This window comes from Mixophyes fleayi, chromosome 10 (genome assembly GCF_038048845.1).
Source record: "Mixophyes fleayi isolate aMixFle1 chromosome 10, aMixFle1.hap1, whole genome shotgun sequence".
NCBI classification, from domain to species: domain Eukaryota; kingdom Metazoa; phylum Chordata; class Amphibia; order Anura; family Limnodynastidae; genus Mixophyes; species Mixophyes fleayi.
In genome coordinates this window covers 52,158,900-52,176,175 of record NC_134411.1, presented here as the reverse complement: position 1 = coordinate 52,176,175, position 17,276 = coordinate 52,158,900, and the positions used below count along the sequence as shown (strand labels likewise).

Below are 17,276 nucleotides of genomic sequence, written 5' to 3'. Positions count from 1 at the left end.
TGTGTTTGAATAGAAGCCTTGCCTTTTTTGGTTGTCCGGTACCGTGCAAATGACTCCTGCAGAAAGAAGAGAAGCGACACAGAGGCGCATTGCCTGTTTCCTTACTGGATCGCGGTGCAAAGAAGCAACGATAGACTGGACCTGACAGGTCTATCATGTATTCTCTCTCGGCATGATCCCGCGAATCCACATGTCTTTTGAGGACGCTATCCATTGTTCCCTGAACAGACTCAAGCCCCCTTCCCTCCATTCACACTCCTGTCACTAGAAGGTATGGATGACAGTCAGGATGCCGGTTTTTCCGAGAGCTTGGAGGACGAACATCTCGTAGAGAGGGAGGACCTACCTTTGTAAGTGTTCCCCGCTACCAGTCAGTCTGCCTCTACTCGTCTGACCTCTGGCAAAGGAGCCTCCCTGAAAGGGAAGCTGAAAAGAACCAAATTGAGGAGGTATATTTACTGGCAGAAAAGTACTTTTACCACCAGTGGCCTGGCAAATAATAATGTCCAATTTGGGCCCAAATAACACGATGCCTGAATAAGGTAATGTTTCAAGCGATTTCTTGGATTCTCTGTCTGCATCTCAAACTCAGCCATAGGGTCCTTCTAGCTGCCACGCCGAAGCCGATATGAAGGACGAAATAGAGGCTGCATTCTGGACCGCCTCATAAGTATCCAGATGCCTCCTTTTAGATGCAGTGCAAGGGGAAGCATGTCTGGGTCCTGCAGTCCTTCCGCCAACTGTTTGGCACATGCTTCCATCGTTCTAGCAACCCATGCCAATGAAAACATGGGTCTGAAAGAGGTGCCTGCCGCTGCATAGATTGATTTTAAAAGACCTTCAACCTTGCGGTCAGTGGCATCCTGCAGGGCCACTGTTCCTGGCATCGGAAGGGTAGTGTGACGAGCTAAGCGATCTTCCGGAGTGTTGACCTTTGGGATCTGTTCTTAGCAGGCCAGATCCTCTTCCTGTAACGGGTACAGGGTAAGGAATTTCCTAGGAATAGTAAACTTCCGGTCCGCTGCTTCTGCGATGTCTGTTAAGTCCACTGACGGTAAAAAACGGATAGCTCGTCTTATATTTTTGAAAAGACCCTGATCCGAAGATTTGGGTTCATCCAAATCCATAAGGTCCAGGGCTTGTCTGACTGCCAAGACCAGATTGTGAATCCCCTGATATCTAGGGGATTCTTCGAGGTCCGTGACCTGCACAGAATCTGAGTCAATAGGATCACCCTCCTCTTATGATGATCTCTCAGAATCAGAGAGGGATGGGAGAGGATTTGTAGACCTAAGCCTCTTATTTCTAGACAGGTATAGGTCTTGGTGCATCTAGAAACCGGTTTAATCTATCTAGTCCTCTGACCAAGGATGAGGACCAGGCTGATTCTCCCGAAGGAAGGGCCTGGGTTAGCAAGAGAGGATGATGGACCCACCAAAGCCACTTCAGATGTCCCTGCGATTACTGGAATACCTACTGTCACAGGGAGGGCAGTTTTTCTACAGAAGTAGCGGGAAGAACAGCAGAAACTGCTGTTAGACCCGTAGGCTTAGTAAGCAGTTGGACCAGTGTAGTAACTGACTGCATCAGAGAAGATGCCGGTTCCTCCGGTAGTGTAAGTACAATAATCTGGGCCTGCGTAGTGTGCTTCCCTGCATCAGTCAGTACAAAGCACCCCCGGGTCCTCTTGTCCAATTGACAACTTAAATTTACACTTTTGAACAAGTGAAATATTTTGTGTATGGAGTTTTCCCCTTTTCAGACCTATATTTTTAATGGGAAAACACACTGAAGCAATAGAATTTCAGTCTCACAAGATATAATTACTAGTATACTAACTAATCTATGACAGTCAAAAGTTGTTTCTTGTAATAAGCAATATATGAAAGAAAAAAAAATGTAGGTTGACTAAGTAGAATACAATATATATATTTATCTACTTGCAACACATTTACAAATATATCCCCATATCCAATAGTGAGTATAAAGGTATATAATGTTGGTCCTTGGCCTTCCAGCTAAGTCAGATATGCAGGAGAAAAGTCAGTCAGCAGTGTCCCCGTTATCCAGCTGAGGAGAGTCTGCTGTCTACCCGAGCAATCTCTTGGCGCGCATATAGGAGAGTCCAAATATGCCAGCAGAGGTGGGGGAGCTCTGTATGCCTTAGCTCCGCGTCCCCCCACCGTATTATGTATTCTCCATTTTCCTCTGAATGAAGTTTTGTGCAGCTTAACCAAGATTCCCCCCCTCCTTTCTCTGAGGGGGAATTTGGTATGATCCAGCAAGATGACGGCCGCCATCGCTCCGAGTACTGGCACTCTATGCCAAGGCAGCGATGGTATGTCGAGGCACTGTCTGTGTGATAGGCTTCATTAAGCCGCCTGTCAGCAGTGAAACACTGCAGGCGCTGTTGTAGTGCGGCTGCCTAAAGAGTGTGCTCTTTTTCTCTAGAGCACACTCCTCAGATAAGATAGCAAAAAAAAGCTATTTCTATTAAAAAAATAAAAGTTAAGAACTATTCTAGCAAAAAAAGCAAGCCCAACCCCCTGGTCACTTAAAATAAACTGAGTAGCTACAGGGAGTTGCGGAGGGGTGGGGCCTGTCAGCATTGATACATTTAACAAGTTAACTTGTTAAAGTGCCAACTCCACCCTTCCATTATACAACCCCATGGTAGCAATGTCCCCCAGATAGAATGAAAGAGAAATTACATTTAATATATTTTCTGTACACAATTGTAAATCCCAATGTTTGCTCTTTGTGACCTTGGACAAGCCACTGTAGGGGAATACTAACTGAAGTAACCCAATCAAACGTTTTGCTTTTATTGTCATATAAGCACCAAATCCATAAAATCGAATTAATTATTTATTGCTCTATTTTAATGCTGTGGTTTTTTTTTTGGGTTTTTTTTAAATACGTTTTTGACCGTCACCAAAAATGTTTAACTGTGATTGGACTGATAAACTACTATGCACAAAGCTGATTGTTTACATTATATAAAAATAAAGTAATAAAGGTGATATTATTAGGAATACAACAAAATTAGGATTACATCACATCCAAGACCCCAATGCTTATCATATAATTATAAATTGTGGAACTGTATCATCTTTCATAAGTTAGACATATTTTATTTCTTTTATTTATTTTTTTTGGTCATAGTTTCCAAACAAGTAAATGTAGAAGTCCTAGCTCATATTTATGAACTTTTTTTCTTTTCACAGAAAAGTCGTAGGAGGAGAAACCGTAAGAAAAGAACTCGCAGAAGAGCAGCTACCACCCCAGCTGTGGTGATAGATGAGCTGAATGAGGCAGCAGAGGCAGACACAATAGGAGGGAAAGTGGAGATAGAATATGTGACAGAGGAGCCAGATATCTACGACCCCAATTTCATTTTCTTCAAAAGGATCTTTCAGGCATTTAAGGTACTTTGTCAGTCAACTGTGCGCTATGGTGAAGGAGTTTGTCTTGGGAATTGTGTCAACGGTCTAATTGTTAATCTGTATCATGAAACATGACGGCAGTAGAGTCAGTGTGTCTGATTTGAGACCTAGATGTTGCTTGGGCTCTACTCTATGGGTGAAAGTTTTTATATTTGAGTGTTCACTCCTGCTGTTTAAATGAGAAGTGCAATGACTAATATTTATGGTGACTGACTTGTTTTGGATGTGCAGACTACTTGAATTTGGAGAGTTGTTGGAACAATTCCGCTGAATGAAGTTATTACAGGTGTTCTTAACTGTAAAATAATGTGACAAACATTTCTATGTTGTCTTTATCAGTGGAAAGGATGTTACTTTTATTTGTGCTATGAGTTAATATTTGTAAATGGATATGCTCATAGTCTTTTGAGTTGGGCAGAACTTTCCATTCTGTGTGTTGCATGAATTTGTTGTTTAATTTACAGTTGACAGATGATGTAAAACGAGAAAAAGAAAAAGAGCCAGAAAAAGTTGAGAAAGTGGAGCCTGTAGTTCCCAGGAAACGGTTTGAGGAGGAACTAATGGACAGTGACAGCGACAGTGATGCAGAGGTTAGAATGTGATTTACTGGACTCCCGATAAATTTTTGTACTTATTTTGCCCAATTTATTATTTTCATCTACAGGATTTTACTTTCAATCTTTTTACAGATTTGTATTTGACATGTATCTTATTTTTCTTTTATACTTCAAATGCATATACTTTCTCATACATCCAATTGGAGGACAATGGAACCTTTGGTACAGAGGTGCAGGCATGAGCTTTGGCTTCCTGCATCTCATTCAAATGGAGTGAAGGCTCTAGTGGGGGTGGGGGGTCAATGGGGAGGACAGTGACGGGGCATCATTTTGGCAACGAGTACAGTTGCTGGCTATACTGGCTTGCAATCTGGGATCTGTGGCACATAATACAGCCCCAGAACTTTCTGATATCAGCCTGGGATGAGATTTGCTGCGGTCCTGCACTAGAAGGACCGGTGTCTGAATAGGCTACTCTATCTTGCATGTCACCATATCTTGTTTTCAAAATGACAGAGCTGTTCTGCGCACAAAGCCTCCTTTCCAGCCCAAGGTGGTGTCTGAATTTCATCTAAACCAATATATTGTTATCCCTGCTCTTGGCCAAGATCTAGCATCATCATCATCATCATCATCAACATTTATTTATATAGCGTCCGTAGTGCTTTACAATTGCTAACAAACATTAATTAAACAATACTGGGTAATACATACAGAGAGGTAAGAGGGCCCTGTTTGGAAGCTTACAATCTATGGGACAATGGTTTATACACAAGGGTAAGTGCTACATCATATTGAATGTTTGTCCAGCTAGAATGCAAAAGTTACAAAGTATTTAGTGGGCTGTATCACACTTAGTCACACAACTATGTTGGTCAGAGGGTTGTTGTCTTGTGTTAGCTGTGTAGAGAGTGGTAATAGGGTAACCTAGGGAGATTAAGAGGGAGGTCTTGTGGTGGGGAGTGAATTCCATAAAGTGGGTGCAGCCTGAAAAAAGTCCTGTAACTGACATTGGGAGGCAGTGATGAGAGTGGAAGAGAGATGCAGAACGGAGGTGTTTAGTTTGGAGATTTTGAGACAAGTGAGGAGATGTATGTTGGTGCAATTTTATTGATGGCCTTGTATGTTAGTAGAATAATTTTATATTGGAGTTGTTGAAAAACAGGCAACCAATGTAGAGACTGACAGTGACTCAGCAGATGTAAAACGATTTGCAAGGAAAATCAATCTAGCAGCTGCATGCAAAATAGATTGTAGGGGCTTGAGTCTGATTTTGGGAAGACCAGTAAGGAGGGAATTGCAATAGTCGATGTGGGAGATGATGAGTGAATGAATTAAAGTTTTTGCAGTGTCTTGTGTGAGATATGTACATATTCTGGAAATGTTTTTTTAGATGTATGCAGCATGATGTAAATAGAGAGTTGATGTGGAGAACAAAGGATAGTTGCGAGTCAAGGATTACACTTAGGCAGTGAGCTTGCGGGGTGGGATTTATGGTCATGTGAACAAAAGTAGAAATGTTAGGCAGGAAGCTTCTATTGTTGGGTGGGAATATTATTAATTCTGTTTTTGAAAGATTGAGTTTGAGTTGGTGAGAGGACATCCAAGATGAAATAGCAGAAAGACAGTCAGTAACGCAAGACAACACAGATGGTGAGATATCAGGAGAGGATAGATAAATTTCTCTTTCATCCAGTCTGGGGGACACTGCTTACCATGGGTTGTGGAGGGAGCTTGGGGAGTTGGCACCTAACTAGTTAACTTTTAGTACTGCCGACAGACCCCTCCCCTCTACAATCCCCCTGCCCCCTCTTGTTCAGTTTTTTTCAGGTGCCCATGGAGTTGGGCAGTGTTTTTAGTGCTTAGTGTAATTTTATTTACTTTTATTTTATTCTTTTAATTTTTACTTCATTTTTTCCCAGTAGCAGGCTGGAGTGTGTTCTAATATAGAGGACACACTCACAGCACAGCAGCGCAGACGCTCCCCTGTCAGATGAGAGCCAGCGGTTCTCACTGACAGGGACCGGAAAGGAGATGGAGGAAAGGGTGTCTAAAATTGAGAGTGACAAGCGGTCTCACGGACTGCTGTCACTCCTGAGCCTCCCTGATAACCGGCGCTGCCATTGCAGGCATAGAGTGCCGGTTATCGGATATGTCAGTTGACGTCGACCATTTTGGATTTCGGGAAGGAGATCCTAGGAAGAAGGGGGCTATACCTGGATCCCCCCTAATGCATAGGAGGGGGCATCAGGTATTATCCGCTGGTCTCCATTACTCTGCTACAGAAAATTAATTTTTATTCTTTAATCGCTGCAGAAGCAGCACTACTGAAGGGGGGGGAGTTAACACATAGAGCTCCCCCTCCTTCCTGAGAGAGAGTTGGTTTGTCCCAGTCTTCTGGCGCCAAGGAGAAGCCCAGGAACAGACAACAGATCTGAGGGAGCAGGCACCAGGATATTGCTGTTGGACTTCTCCCCTGTTTGGCCTATGGCTAAGTATCTGATTTATTTAAACACATATTCTGTATTGCTGTGTACAAGAGGGCTAGTAGGAGTTATATTATAGTTCTCCTACCTGCTTAAATATTTTGTGTTTAAAATATTACAAGTACAACTTTTTATCTAGATTAGTTGATTCTTGTAGTTACACTTTCCTCTATACATATTATATCTCTCTCTCTGTACTCAGCTAACATTTTTCAATTTAAGTCTGTGTGTTTGGTGTGCTTTCCTTTATTCAGAAATGTCAGATAAGGGAAAGGGCCCTAAATCAATGGGGGCAGCACAGTGGCGTAGTGGTTAGCACTTCTGCCTCACAGCACGGAGGTCATGAGTTCAATTCCCGACCATGGCCTTATCTGTGTGGAGTTTGTATGTTCTCACTGTGTTTGCGTGGGTTTCCTCCGGGTGCTCCAGTGTCCTCCCACAGTCCAAAAAGATACTAGTAGGTTAATTGGCTGCTATCAAAAATTGACCCTAGTCTCTGTCTCTCTCTCTCTGTCTCTCTCTCTCTCTCTCTCTCTCTCTCTCTCTCTCTCTCTCTCTCTCTCTCTCTCTCTCTCTCTCTCTCTCTCTCTCTCTCTCTCTCTCTCTCTCTCTCTCTCTCTCTCTCTCTCTCTCTCGGAATTTAGATTGTAAGCTCCAATGGGGCAGGGACTGATGTGAATGGGTTCTCTGTACAGCGCTGTGGAATCAGTGGCGCTATATAAATAAATGATGATGATGAAATCAATATTTTTTACATGTTTTAAATGTCATGTAAAATTAACTTGTGGGCAGAAGGACCCGTTGGCACTCTGCTCTGTTTGTGAAGCAGGGGTCCCCTCTGCGCAAACCCAACAGGTCTCAGCCCCTCCATCGGAGGAACCGGCCTGGGTGGCCTCCCTGACAGTCGGTTTCCTCCTTAGCACAGATTGTTTCTCAATCCAATCAATTGTGGTCTAGTGGGGCAACTTCGGCGTCTAATAATCCAAATACACCGTTGGGCCTCCCTGCTTCCTCTGGTTCCAGTGGAACTTCTATACCAGGACCTTCCTCATTACAGACGGACCAAGCCCCTGTTCCCACAGAGCCACCATGGTCCGCAGCTTTTATAAAGGGTTTGGATAAACTGAACCAGTTACTCGAATCCCCAAATATTCCGCCTGCTAGAAGGAAGCGGCCTAGATCTGATAATACCCTTATGGTCCTTTCAGACTCTGAGGAGTTTTCAGAGGAAGAGGGGGATATTAATTCTGATCCTGACCAGGTTCTACCGTTGGGACAGGAAGAAAGCTTTAAAAGCCAATTTATTTTCGATTTGTTTTTAGCAGTAAGACAAGCATTTGATCTCCCAGAACCGGAAGATCCGACTCCCACAGACAGAAATCTTTTTAAGAAAGCCAAAAGAAGGGCTAGCCGTTTTTCCCCTTCTGTAGAACTTGGAGATATCGCAGAAGGAGCCTGGAAAAGCCGGAGAAAAGATTCTCTGTTCCCAAAGGTTCTCTTCCCTGTATCCATTGCAGGAAGAGGATGTGGTTCGCTGGGAGAGTATTCCAAAAGTGGATATTCCTATAGCCCGATTGGCCAAGCATGCTTTACTCCCAGCCCCAGGTTCTGCATCCCTACAGGATGTCAATGACCGCAGAGTGGAATCCCAGCTAAAATCTATATTTGCGACTGCGGGTTCTTCCTCTAGGCCCACATTTGCGTCAACTTGGTTTGCTAGAGCCATGGAAGCATGGGCAGACCAGCTGGCCAGAGGCATTACAGGACTCTGATTTACTTCCCCTGGCTTTGCATTTGAAGGAGGCATCGGGGTACCTGTATAAGGCTCCCAGAATACAGCGGCTGTATCCTCTTCTATTCAGGCTGCATCTATCTCAGCAAGAAGAAGTTATGGCTGAAATCATGGGAAGGAGATGCGGAATAAAAAAAAAGTCTGTGGAAACCATTCCCTTTTCAGCGGCAGGCTTGTTCGGCCTGGAATTGGATACCCTGATCTCTCAGGCAACCGGGGGCAAAAGCACTTCCTTGCCAGTATTCCCTAGCAGGAGCCGGAAACCAGCTCTTTTTCGTCAGCCCTTTCGGGGGATCTCCTTTCCTAAAGGACAGTCCTTTAGAGGCAGACAGCCCAATTCTCGAGGCTTCTCTGCCAGGTGGAGATCCTCGTTTGCAGCTAGGCGCCAGGCCTCCATGTCCCAGGAGAAGCCTGCGTCATGACGACCACTCTGTTCTGCAGGGGGCGCCAGTGGGGGGACGTCTGTTTGTTTCAGGAACAGTGGGCAGCATCCTCCCAAGATTCTTGGTTTCGGGGTATTATATCAGAGGGGTACAGGATAGACCTGTTGGGCCCCGCTCCACATCGTTTCTTCCAAACTCCGCTACCCCGAGATCCATCAAGAAGGCAGGCTATACAGGATTGGGTCGCCTCTCTTCTTTTTCAAAAAGTTATCTGCATGGTTCCAGATTACCAGAAAGGGCAAGGGGTTTTATTCAAACCTGTTTCTGGTCAAGAAGCCGGACGGCTTCTTTCGCCCCATCCTAAATTTAAAGGGCCTCAATGTGCACTTAAGGGTGGACAAATTTCGTATGGAATCCCTGAGGTCGTGATAAACGGCTTAGAGAAGGATCAGTTTATGGCGTCCATAGACATAAAGGACGCATACCTCCATATTCCCATTTGGATTCACCATCAGTCTCTTCTAAGATTCTCGGTGGGATCCTTCCACTATCAGTTTCGGGCCCTCCCTTTCGGCCTCTCAACAGCGCCGAGGGTTTTCACGAAGGTCATGTCAGTTATGGCAGCATGTCTTCAAATAAGGCATGACCGGAACTCCCTGAACATGGACGATCTGCTCATCAAATCCTCCTCCGTAGATTGCTTACGTCATCACTTGTCCCTCACCTTGGTGGTCCTCCAGGGCCACGGATGGCTGATCAATTTAAAGAAATCCCAGATGGTTCTGTGTCAGCGCATGGTTTTCCTAGGCCTCATCATGGACACCAGCCAGCAAAAGGTGTTCCTGCCTGTCGAGAAGGTTGCTTCAATTCAGAGCATAACAACTCAGGTCTTGTCTTCCCTAGCCCCTCAATGCACTTGTGCATGCGGCTGCTGGGAAAGATGGTGGCCTCCTTCGAACCATCCTCTTTGGTCGAGCCCATTCTCGTTGTTTCCAGTGGGATCTGTTGACAAAATGGTCAGGATCCCACCTTCGCTTAGATCTCCAGAGGATCTCTCTATCCCTGAGGACGAGACAATCACTCCAGTGCTGGCTGATTCGGGATCACATGACGGTGGGCAGGTCCTTCGCTCCATGGTCATGGATCATAGCCACGACAGACGCCAGCCTGAAAGGTTGGGGGCGGTGATCCTACATCTCCGGCCACAGGGCTTTTGGTCGGTTCAGGAGTCGACCCTTAAATAAACGTGCTGGAATTGAAGGCTATTCTTCTAGTCCTTCGGGGGGCCCAGTCCCTCCTCCAGGACCACCTCATCAGTCCGACAATGCCACGGCTGTGGCATATGTCAACAGAAAGGGAGGAACCAGGAGTGTAGCTGCAATGAAAATTACAACTCAAATCTTGATTTGGGCAGAACTATATGTTCCAGCAATATCGGCAGTATTCATTCCAGGAATAAGAAATTGGGACGCCGACTACCTAAGTCGAAATCAGATAATGCCAGGGGAGTGGTCACTCCATCCAGAAGTGTTCCAGTCTCTGGCTCATAGGTGGGGTCTTCCGGATATAGATCTCATGGCCTCCAGACACAACAGAAAGGTTGAAACATTTTGCGCAAGGGCAAGGGGCCCCTTAGCGGTGGCAGTGGACGTAATGACGATGTCATGGGACTTCAGGTTGGGATACCTGTTCCCTCCGATTCCAATGCTTCCTCGTGTGATCAGATGAGTAAAACAAGGAGGTCTGCCAGTAATTCTGATAGCTCCCTCATGGCCGTGCCGAGTCTGGTACGCGGACATACTCTCTATGGCAGAAGGACCGGGGTTTCGTCTTCCATCTCGAGACGACCTTCTTCTGCAAGGTCCCTTCCGTTACCAGAATTTACCTCAGCTCAGTTTAACGGCATGGCTGTTGAAGCCAGCCTCTGGAGGGCTAGAGGTTTTTTCCTCCAGTGTGGTGAACACTATGATGCGAGTCTCAGCTCGCATCTATCACCGGATTTGGAAAACCTATATCGGATGGTGTGAAAATAGGACATGTCACACGTCTTCTTTTTGTCTCCCTCGTTTATTGGCTTTTCTTCAAGATGGCCTGGAAGCAGGGCTTCGTTTAGGTTCCCTAAAAGTTCAGGTATCGGCACTTTCAGTCTTTTTTCACCTGAAGTTAGTGGATTTGCCAGCTATTAGGACTTTCCTCCAGGGAGTCTTGTATATTCAGCCTCCCTATGTTCCGCCTACAGCACCGTGGGATCTCAATCTGGTGCTGGATATGCTTAAAGGGCCTCCCTTTGAGCCTTTACTTGTGGCAGATTTGAAATGGTTGACCTGGAAGGTCCTCTTTCTTTTGGCTATTGCATCTGCACGTAGGTTTTCAGAATTAGGAGCTCTGTCTTGACGGGAACCATATCTGGTTTTCCACGAGGACGGAGCGGTATTAAGAACCCTCCCTGCTTTCGTTCCTTAAGTAGTTTCGGTTTTCCATCTGAACCAAGAAATTGTAGTTCCGGTCTTCTCATCTATGTCCCATTCGGATCAACAGTCTATGGAAAAGTTAGATGTGGTTAGGGCTCTCCGCATTTGTCAAAAGAACTTCTCAGATTAGACGTACTGATTCTCTGTTTGTTCTTTATGATGCTAATAAGAGAGGCTGGCCAGCCTCAAAACAGTCCATTGCAAGATGGATTACGGCTACCATTAGGCAAGCTTACATAAGGCTAACCGTCCGGTGCCAGAGAGACCTGGTCCTCTGTCTACACCTTTACAAAATTGCCAGTTTAATGTATTTGCATCCGCGGATGCAAATTTTGCTCGTAATGCTTTGCGAGCGGGATTTTCAGAGTAGTCCACCCTTAGGGGGCTGCTTTAGAACGTCCCCATGGTAAGCAGACTGGATGAAAGAGAAAAGAGGATTTATGTACTTACGTTAAATCCGTTGCTCTGATTCCGTCTGGGGGACACTGCGATCCCTCCCTTCTGCTTTTCTTCTGTGTGCTCTTGTTTGACTACCCTTTTTTCTCCTTGGGCTTTTTAATTAACTGAACAAGAGGGGGCAGGGGGATTGTAGAGGGGAGGGGTCTGTCGGCAGTACTAAAAGTTAACTAGTTAGGTGCCAACTCCCCAAGCTCCCTCCACAACTTATGGTAAGCAGTGTCCCCCAGACGGAATCAGAGAAACGGATTTAACGTAAGTACATAAATCCTCTTTTGTGTATCATCCGCATAGAGATGATACTGAAATCCAAAGGTGCGTATTCGTTTTCCTAGAGAAGTGGTGTATATAGAGAACAGCAGAGGACCTAGGACTGAGCCTTGTGGTACTCCAACTGATAAAGGGAGTGCAGGTTGTTCCAGAGAACTTAATACTGAAATAGCGATTAGATAGGTAGGATGAGAACCAGGATAGGGACAGTGTCTTGAAGACCTAGTGATTGTAGTGTGTGTATGAGGAGACAGTGGTCAACAGTGTCAAATGCAGCAGAGAGATCCAGGAGAATTAGAAGATAGTAATCAGCTCTAGTTTTAACTGTGATTAGATCATTGACAACCTTGGTCAGCGCAGTCTCTGTGACATGTTGAGAGCGAAAACCTAAATGAAGAGGATCCAATAGGTGGTTTGCAGAAAGGAAACGTGTTAGGCGAGTGTAGGCAATTCGCTCGAAGTTTGGAGGGGCATGGTAGCTGAGAGATGGGGTGGCAATTTGAGAGAGTGTTGGAGTCGGAATTTAGTTTTGTTTTTGTTTTTTTTGGCTTTTTTTTTTTTTAGAGCAGGAATAATCACTGTGTGCTTGAATAGTGATGGAAAGATACCAGTAGAGAGAGAGATTACAGATTTTAGTTAGAGGTGGTATGAGCACATTAGACAGGGACCTACCAATTAGTGAGGGTATGGGATCAAGAGGACAGGAGGTAGAGTAGGAGGATAAGAAGAGAGTAGAAACTTCCTCTTCAGTTTTGGGATCAAATGAAGAGATGGTGTCAGAGGATGCTGGGAAGGAATTGAGCTGATTGCTAATCGAGGGAGATGATACCCTTTCAAATATGATTTTCATCAATCTTGCCCTTGAAATGGGACGCAAGATCCTGAGCACTAATTGTAGTTGGAGGGTTTGGGGTGGAGGGATTAAGAGATTTAAATGTTTTGGAAAGGCGTTTGGGGTTAGAAGCCTGAGCATAGATGAGATTGGAAGTATGCTTGTTTAGCAGTGCCCAGAGCACTTAGACAGGAGTGGTAGATAGCAGTATATGCGCTGAAATCATTAGAGGTGCAAAATTTATGCCAGTGACGTTCAGCTTTACAAGAGAGGTTTTTGTACATTTCGTGTTAGTTTAGTGTGCCACGGTTGACAACGAAGTCTACGTGGAGTCTGAAGAGTCGCTGGAGCCTCTTGATCAAGGGTAGTTGCTAGGGTTTTGTGAAATAAGGAACTGCCATATCGGGAGGAGAATGTAGAAATTGGGCGGAGAGAAGGTGTTGGAGAGAGGTGGAAAACTGTTGAAAATCAATAATGGTTAATATTACTGCAGGTATAAGGAGGCTTGGAAGAGTTTGACAGCAGGGAGGTTAAAGAACTGGGAGTGAGCGAGTAACTAATAAGGTGATGATCTGAGAGGGGGAAAGAAGTGTTAAGGAAATTAGAATTGAACATAATCTAGAGAAAACAAGATCAAGACAGTGGCCAGCCTGATGAGTAGCAGATTCAATCCAGAGGTCAAGTGAGGAGGTTAGAGAGAGCAGTTTTGAAGCGGCATTGGAACGTGGATTAGCAATGGGGATGTTGAAATCACCCATAATGACGGTGGGGATGTCAGAAGATAAGTGAGGGAGCCATGCAGAGAAGTGTTCAAGAATTTGTTAGGGGCGATAGATGACGGTAACATGCATAAAGAATGGGTAAAAAATCCTAACTGTATGTACTTCAAAAGATGTGAATGTGATTGTTGGAACATTTGGTAGAACTGTGAATGTGCACTGTGGGGAGAGTAGTAGTCCAATCCCACCTCCTTGTCTGCCTCCAGGTCTGGGAGTATGGGTGAAATGGAGACCACCATGTGATAGGGCTGCAGGTGAGGCAGTGTCTAATTGCATGAGTCATGTTTTTGTTATTGCCACAAGGTTGGCGTTGTTTGAGAAGAAGAGGCCATGTACGGAACGAAGTCTTTTACAAACAGACCATGCATTCCAAAGGGCACATTTAAAGGACTTTGGAAGAGAGGGGAGACAGGTGATGGGTTTGAGGTTTGCTGGATTTCGGTAGCTTTCAGATGTGTGCGGGGGACCTGGATTAGGTGATCTATCACCAGGTAATATAAGCAGGGAAGAAAGATGATTGCAAGATGTGCGTACTTTTAGTTTCTAGCGACAGTGTGAGGCTGTTATAACTATTGAATTTAAATAGGACAACAGTTCATGAGTGTTAACTAGAGGTGAGTGAAGTAATGAAGGGGCAATGTGGACAGTGATGTGTATTGCAGGAAGGGTGAAGGAAGATATAGTTCTAAAGATAATGCAATGAAGGGAAAGCAAGAAAAATAGATTGGTAAACATTGGTATTTGGAAGGAAAATAGTAACAAATACAGGAATTTAAAAGAATTACCTAGTTGTAATGTCCTGTGCAATCAGAAGTAGCAAAGTAAAGCTTCAGCAGATGTGTATAATTTATAGAGGTCTTAAATAGCATATTGAAATTAAGAATCTCTCCACCTTTTGTATGTGGTTAGATCCTTGAGGATCTATATAGACAGGCATCCTTGCATAGAATAGCCTCCGTGTTCATTATGATCCGCACGAGAGAGGATGGCTTGCAACAAAAAAAAAAAAATGTTGCACGACGCAGTGAAGCTACAATCCATTCAAATTGTATCTTAGGGAACTCCTGATAATCTACTAGCATGGAAACTGTTAAACAGTTGTGTTGGGCAGCAACACAGTCCTCTGTCCGTACCTTTACCAGATTCTACAGGTTTAATGTCTTTGTTACAAAAGATGCCAGCTTGATACGAAAAGTTTTATGCACAGCTGTGTTTGAGCGTACCCTCCGCTAGGGACAGCTTTGGAACGTCCCCATGGTGGAGCAGTGTCTCTGAAATAGGATGAATGAGAAAAGTGAAATTTTGTAATCGCCATAAAATGCATGTCACTGAATTCATTTGGGGGAATACTGCGTTCCCACTCCTTTCGTTCTTCGCACTGTTTTCTGGTTAAGTATTGTTCGTTGTAATGATTTTAGTTCTATCTTATGGGCTTTGTTAGTGAAAAACTGATCACTTCCAGCGGAGGGGGCATAGAGGGGTAAGACAAACAAATTTTATTCAGTAGGTAGTGCCTCACTCCTAGCACCGCACTCACTATACCCATTGGGGAAGCAGTGTCCTCCAAATGTATTCAGATAAATTTATATTTCCTTTTTTTTGTTACCCACCTTCATTTATCACATGTACTTTACTATCCAATGCCTGCTTTGTGTGTTCTGATTTTCTATAATATCTCATCTGTTGCTTACAGGAGAAAAGGAACAATGCCCCTAAACTGTCTAAGAAAAAGTTAAGGAGAATCAATAGGTTCACTGTGGCAGAGCTGAAACAGGTAACAATGCAGGAGTTGTCTGGGAATAAACATGAATGAATGGAGGGATATACCTGCACAGAACATAGGTGTATTATTAATGAATGGGGGGAGTTGGTTAAAGGAAAATTTATGAATAATAGGGATAGATTGAGTAGATCGGCACTGGGCTTAAGTTGGATAGAAAGAAGTGTCTTGACAGAAGAAGAAAACTTTCCAAGCAGCTATGAGTAGTACATGTGGCTGAAATAAAAAGTAACTGTTAATTGGTTAAAGTGCACGCGTTGAAAATTGACTTTTTTAGCGAGTACCAAGAAAGCAACTGTTCTTAATTACATTGCTTAACTTTTCTCCTGTCCTACATTTATTTCCCATTACCTTGTTTCTGCTCAGCTGGTATCGCGTCCAGATGTAGTGGAGATGCATGATGTCACTGCTCAAGACCCCAAACTTCTTGTGCACTTGAAAGGGACCAGGAATTCTGTTCCTGTCCCCCGTCACTGGTGCTTCAAACGTAAATACCTACAGGGCAAGAGAGGAATTGAGAAACCACCATTCCAACTTCCTGACTTTATTAAGAGGACAGGCATCCAGGAAATGAGGGAGGCACTTCAAGAAAAGGTAAGGAAGGAAACAAAATTAATAATGTGAATAATTTTGTTCAGAGAGTCTAAAGATTTAAAGGAAAATCTGTGGGAAAGCCTGATTGGCTGTAGTAGGGAATCCCACAAGTGGGCAGCAGCATGGGAGAAGTCTTGTAGGAGGGAGTGAGGGGTGATTACCAGAGACGAGATAAGGCACATCTAAGAGGGCAGATGTTGTTGTTACTATTGTAATCGACTTCTGATACACATGCAAACATTTGCTGTTGCTCATTTGCTATCGGAGTAGCAGGTTTATAACTATTGTAATTTGATGTCCATACACCTGGGAATATTTACTGTTGCTAATTTGCTATCAGAGTACCAGGTTACTTGGCTCTGAATGGATTTACTGTTTACCTGTGGCTTGTATATTTGATTCCTATGTGTGTGCCTACTAATGCATCATCTTTATTGCCATTCCTGTAAAGCAATTATCAACAGTTGTTATAATTTTACGTGGGATTTATCTATATTTTCCTTATTAAATTTGTTATTTATTCTAACTACAGGAGGAGCAAAAGACAATGAAATCCAAAATGAGAGAGAAGGTACGGCCCAAGATGGGAAAAATTGACATAGATTACCAGAAGCTCCATGATGCATTCTTCAAATGGCAAAGCAAACCAAAACTGACCATTCATGGAGACCTGTATTATGAGGTAAGTGGCAAGAAATTGTTAAGCAGTGACATTTTTATAGGAAAGCATATTTTGCCAACCCACGGAAATTCTGACAAATTTTGATCAAGCTAGAACATTTACTAGGTAATCTAATCTAAAATTAAGGCCTGTTGAGATGCAGGCAGCCACGGCAACAATCGATAATACAGTGTCAGAATTTGGCGAGTACTTTTTTTTTTTTTTTTTTTTTACCCATGACCACCCACAAATTTTGAGAAGGGAACTAGTTTTCGGACCATAAGTTAAAAAAAAGTCTCTCCTGTGGTCCGAAGGAGAAAACAGTTCCTGCATAATTACTATAGCCTTGTCATTCATTTATTTGTAAAGAACAAGCAAAGTAACCAATGGTTAGGCAGCTGGTGGAATGTAGACAGAGAAGAAAGCAGCATTGCTGCTATAGTAACAATGCAGTAGGTGTTTTCTCTTCCGATCTGCTACTGCAGTTGGGAGATGCAAGGTAAGTGACATCACTCCTCCTTCTCCAAAGCACTGATCAGCAGATTAAAGATACAAGCTGAAACAGTATATATATTGAATATATAATCTCTAGCTTGGAAAGCTTAAATGTGGATTTAGATAAAAGGTACTTCCACATCCACCCTCACCCCTCGGAGAAAGAAACTATTGTCTTGACAAGCTTAAAGTGATCACTTTACCTGTTGCTGAAAGCCTACACTTGTTTGTATGTCAATAAAGATGAGAACTTTTTATCTAAACCCATGTTTTC

General features: G+C 43.8%; 1 protein-coding gene across 2 annotated transcripts in view; it reads left to right on the top strand.

The window, feature by feature from the left end:
- The window catches only part of SF3B2 (splicing factor 3b subunit 2), a 43,939-nt gene that overhangs the window by 21,358 nt on the left and 5,305 nt on the right, over positions 1 to 17,276 (top strand). For both annotated transcript variants that reach the window (XM_075188748.1, XM_075188747.1), the window contains 5 exons: positions 3,228 to 3,428; positions 3,911 to 4,036; positions 15,166 to 15,246; positions 15,619 to 15,846; positions 16,379 to 16,528. In XM_075188748.1, coding sequence (XP_075044849.1) covers positions 3,228 to 3,428; positions 3,911 to 4,036; positions 15,166 to 15,246; positions 15,619 to 15,846; positions 16,379 to 16,528 — 786 coding nt within the window. The remainder of the gene's footprint in view (positions 1 to 3,227; positions 3,429 to 3,910; positions 4,037 to 15,165; positions 15,247 to 15,618; positions 15,847 to 16,378; positions 16,529 to 17,276) is intronic.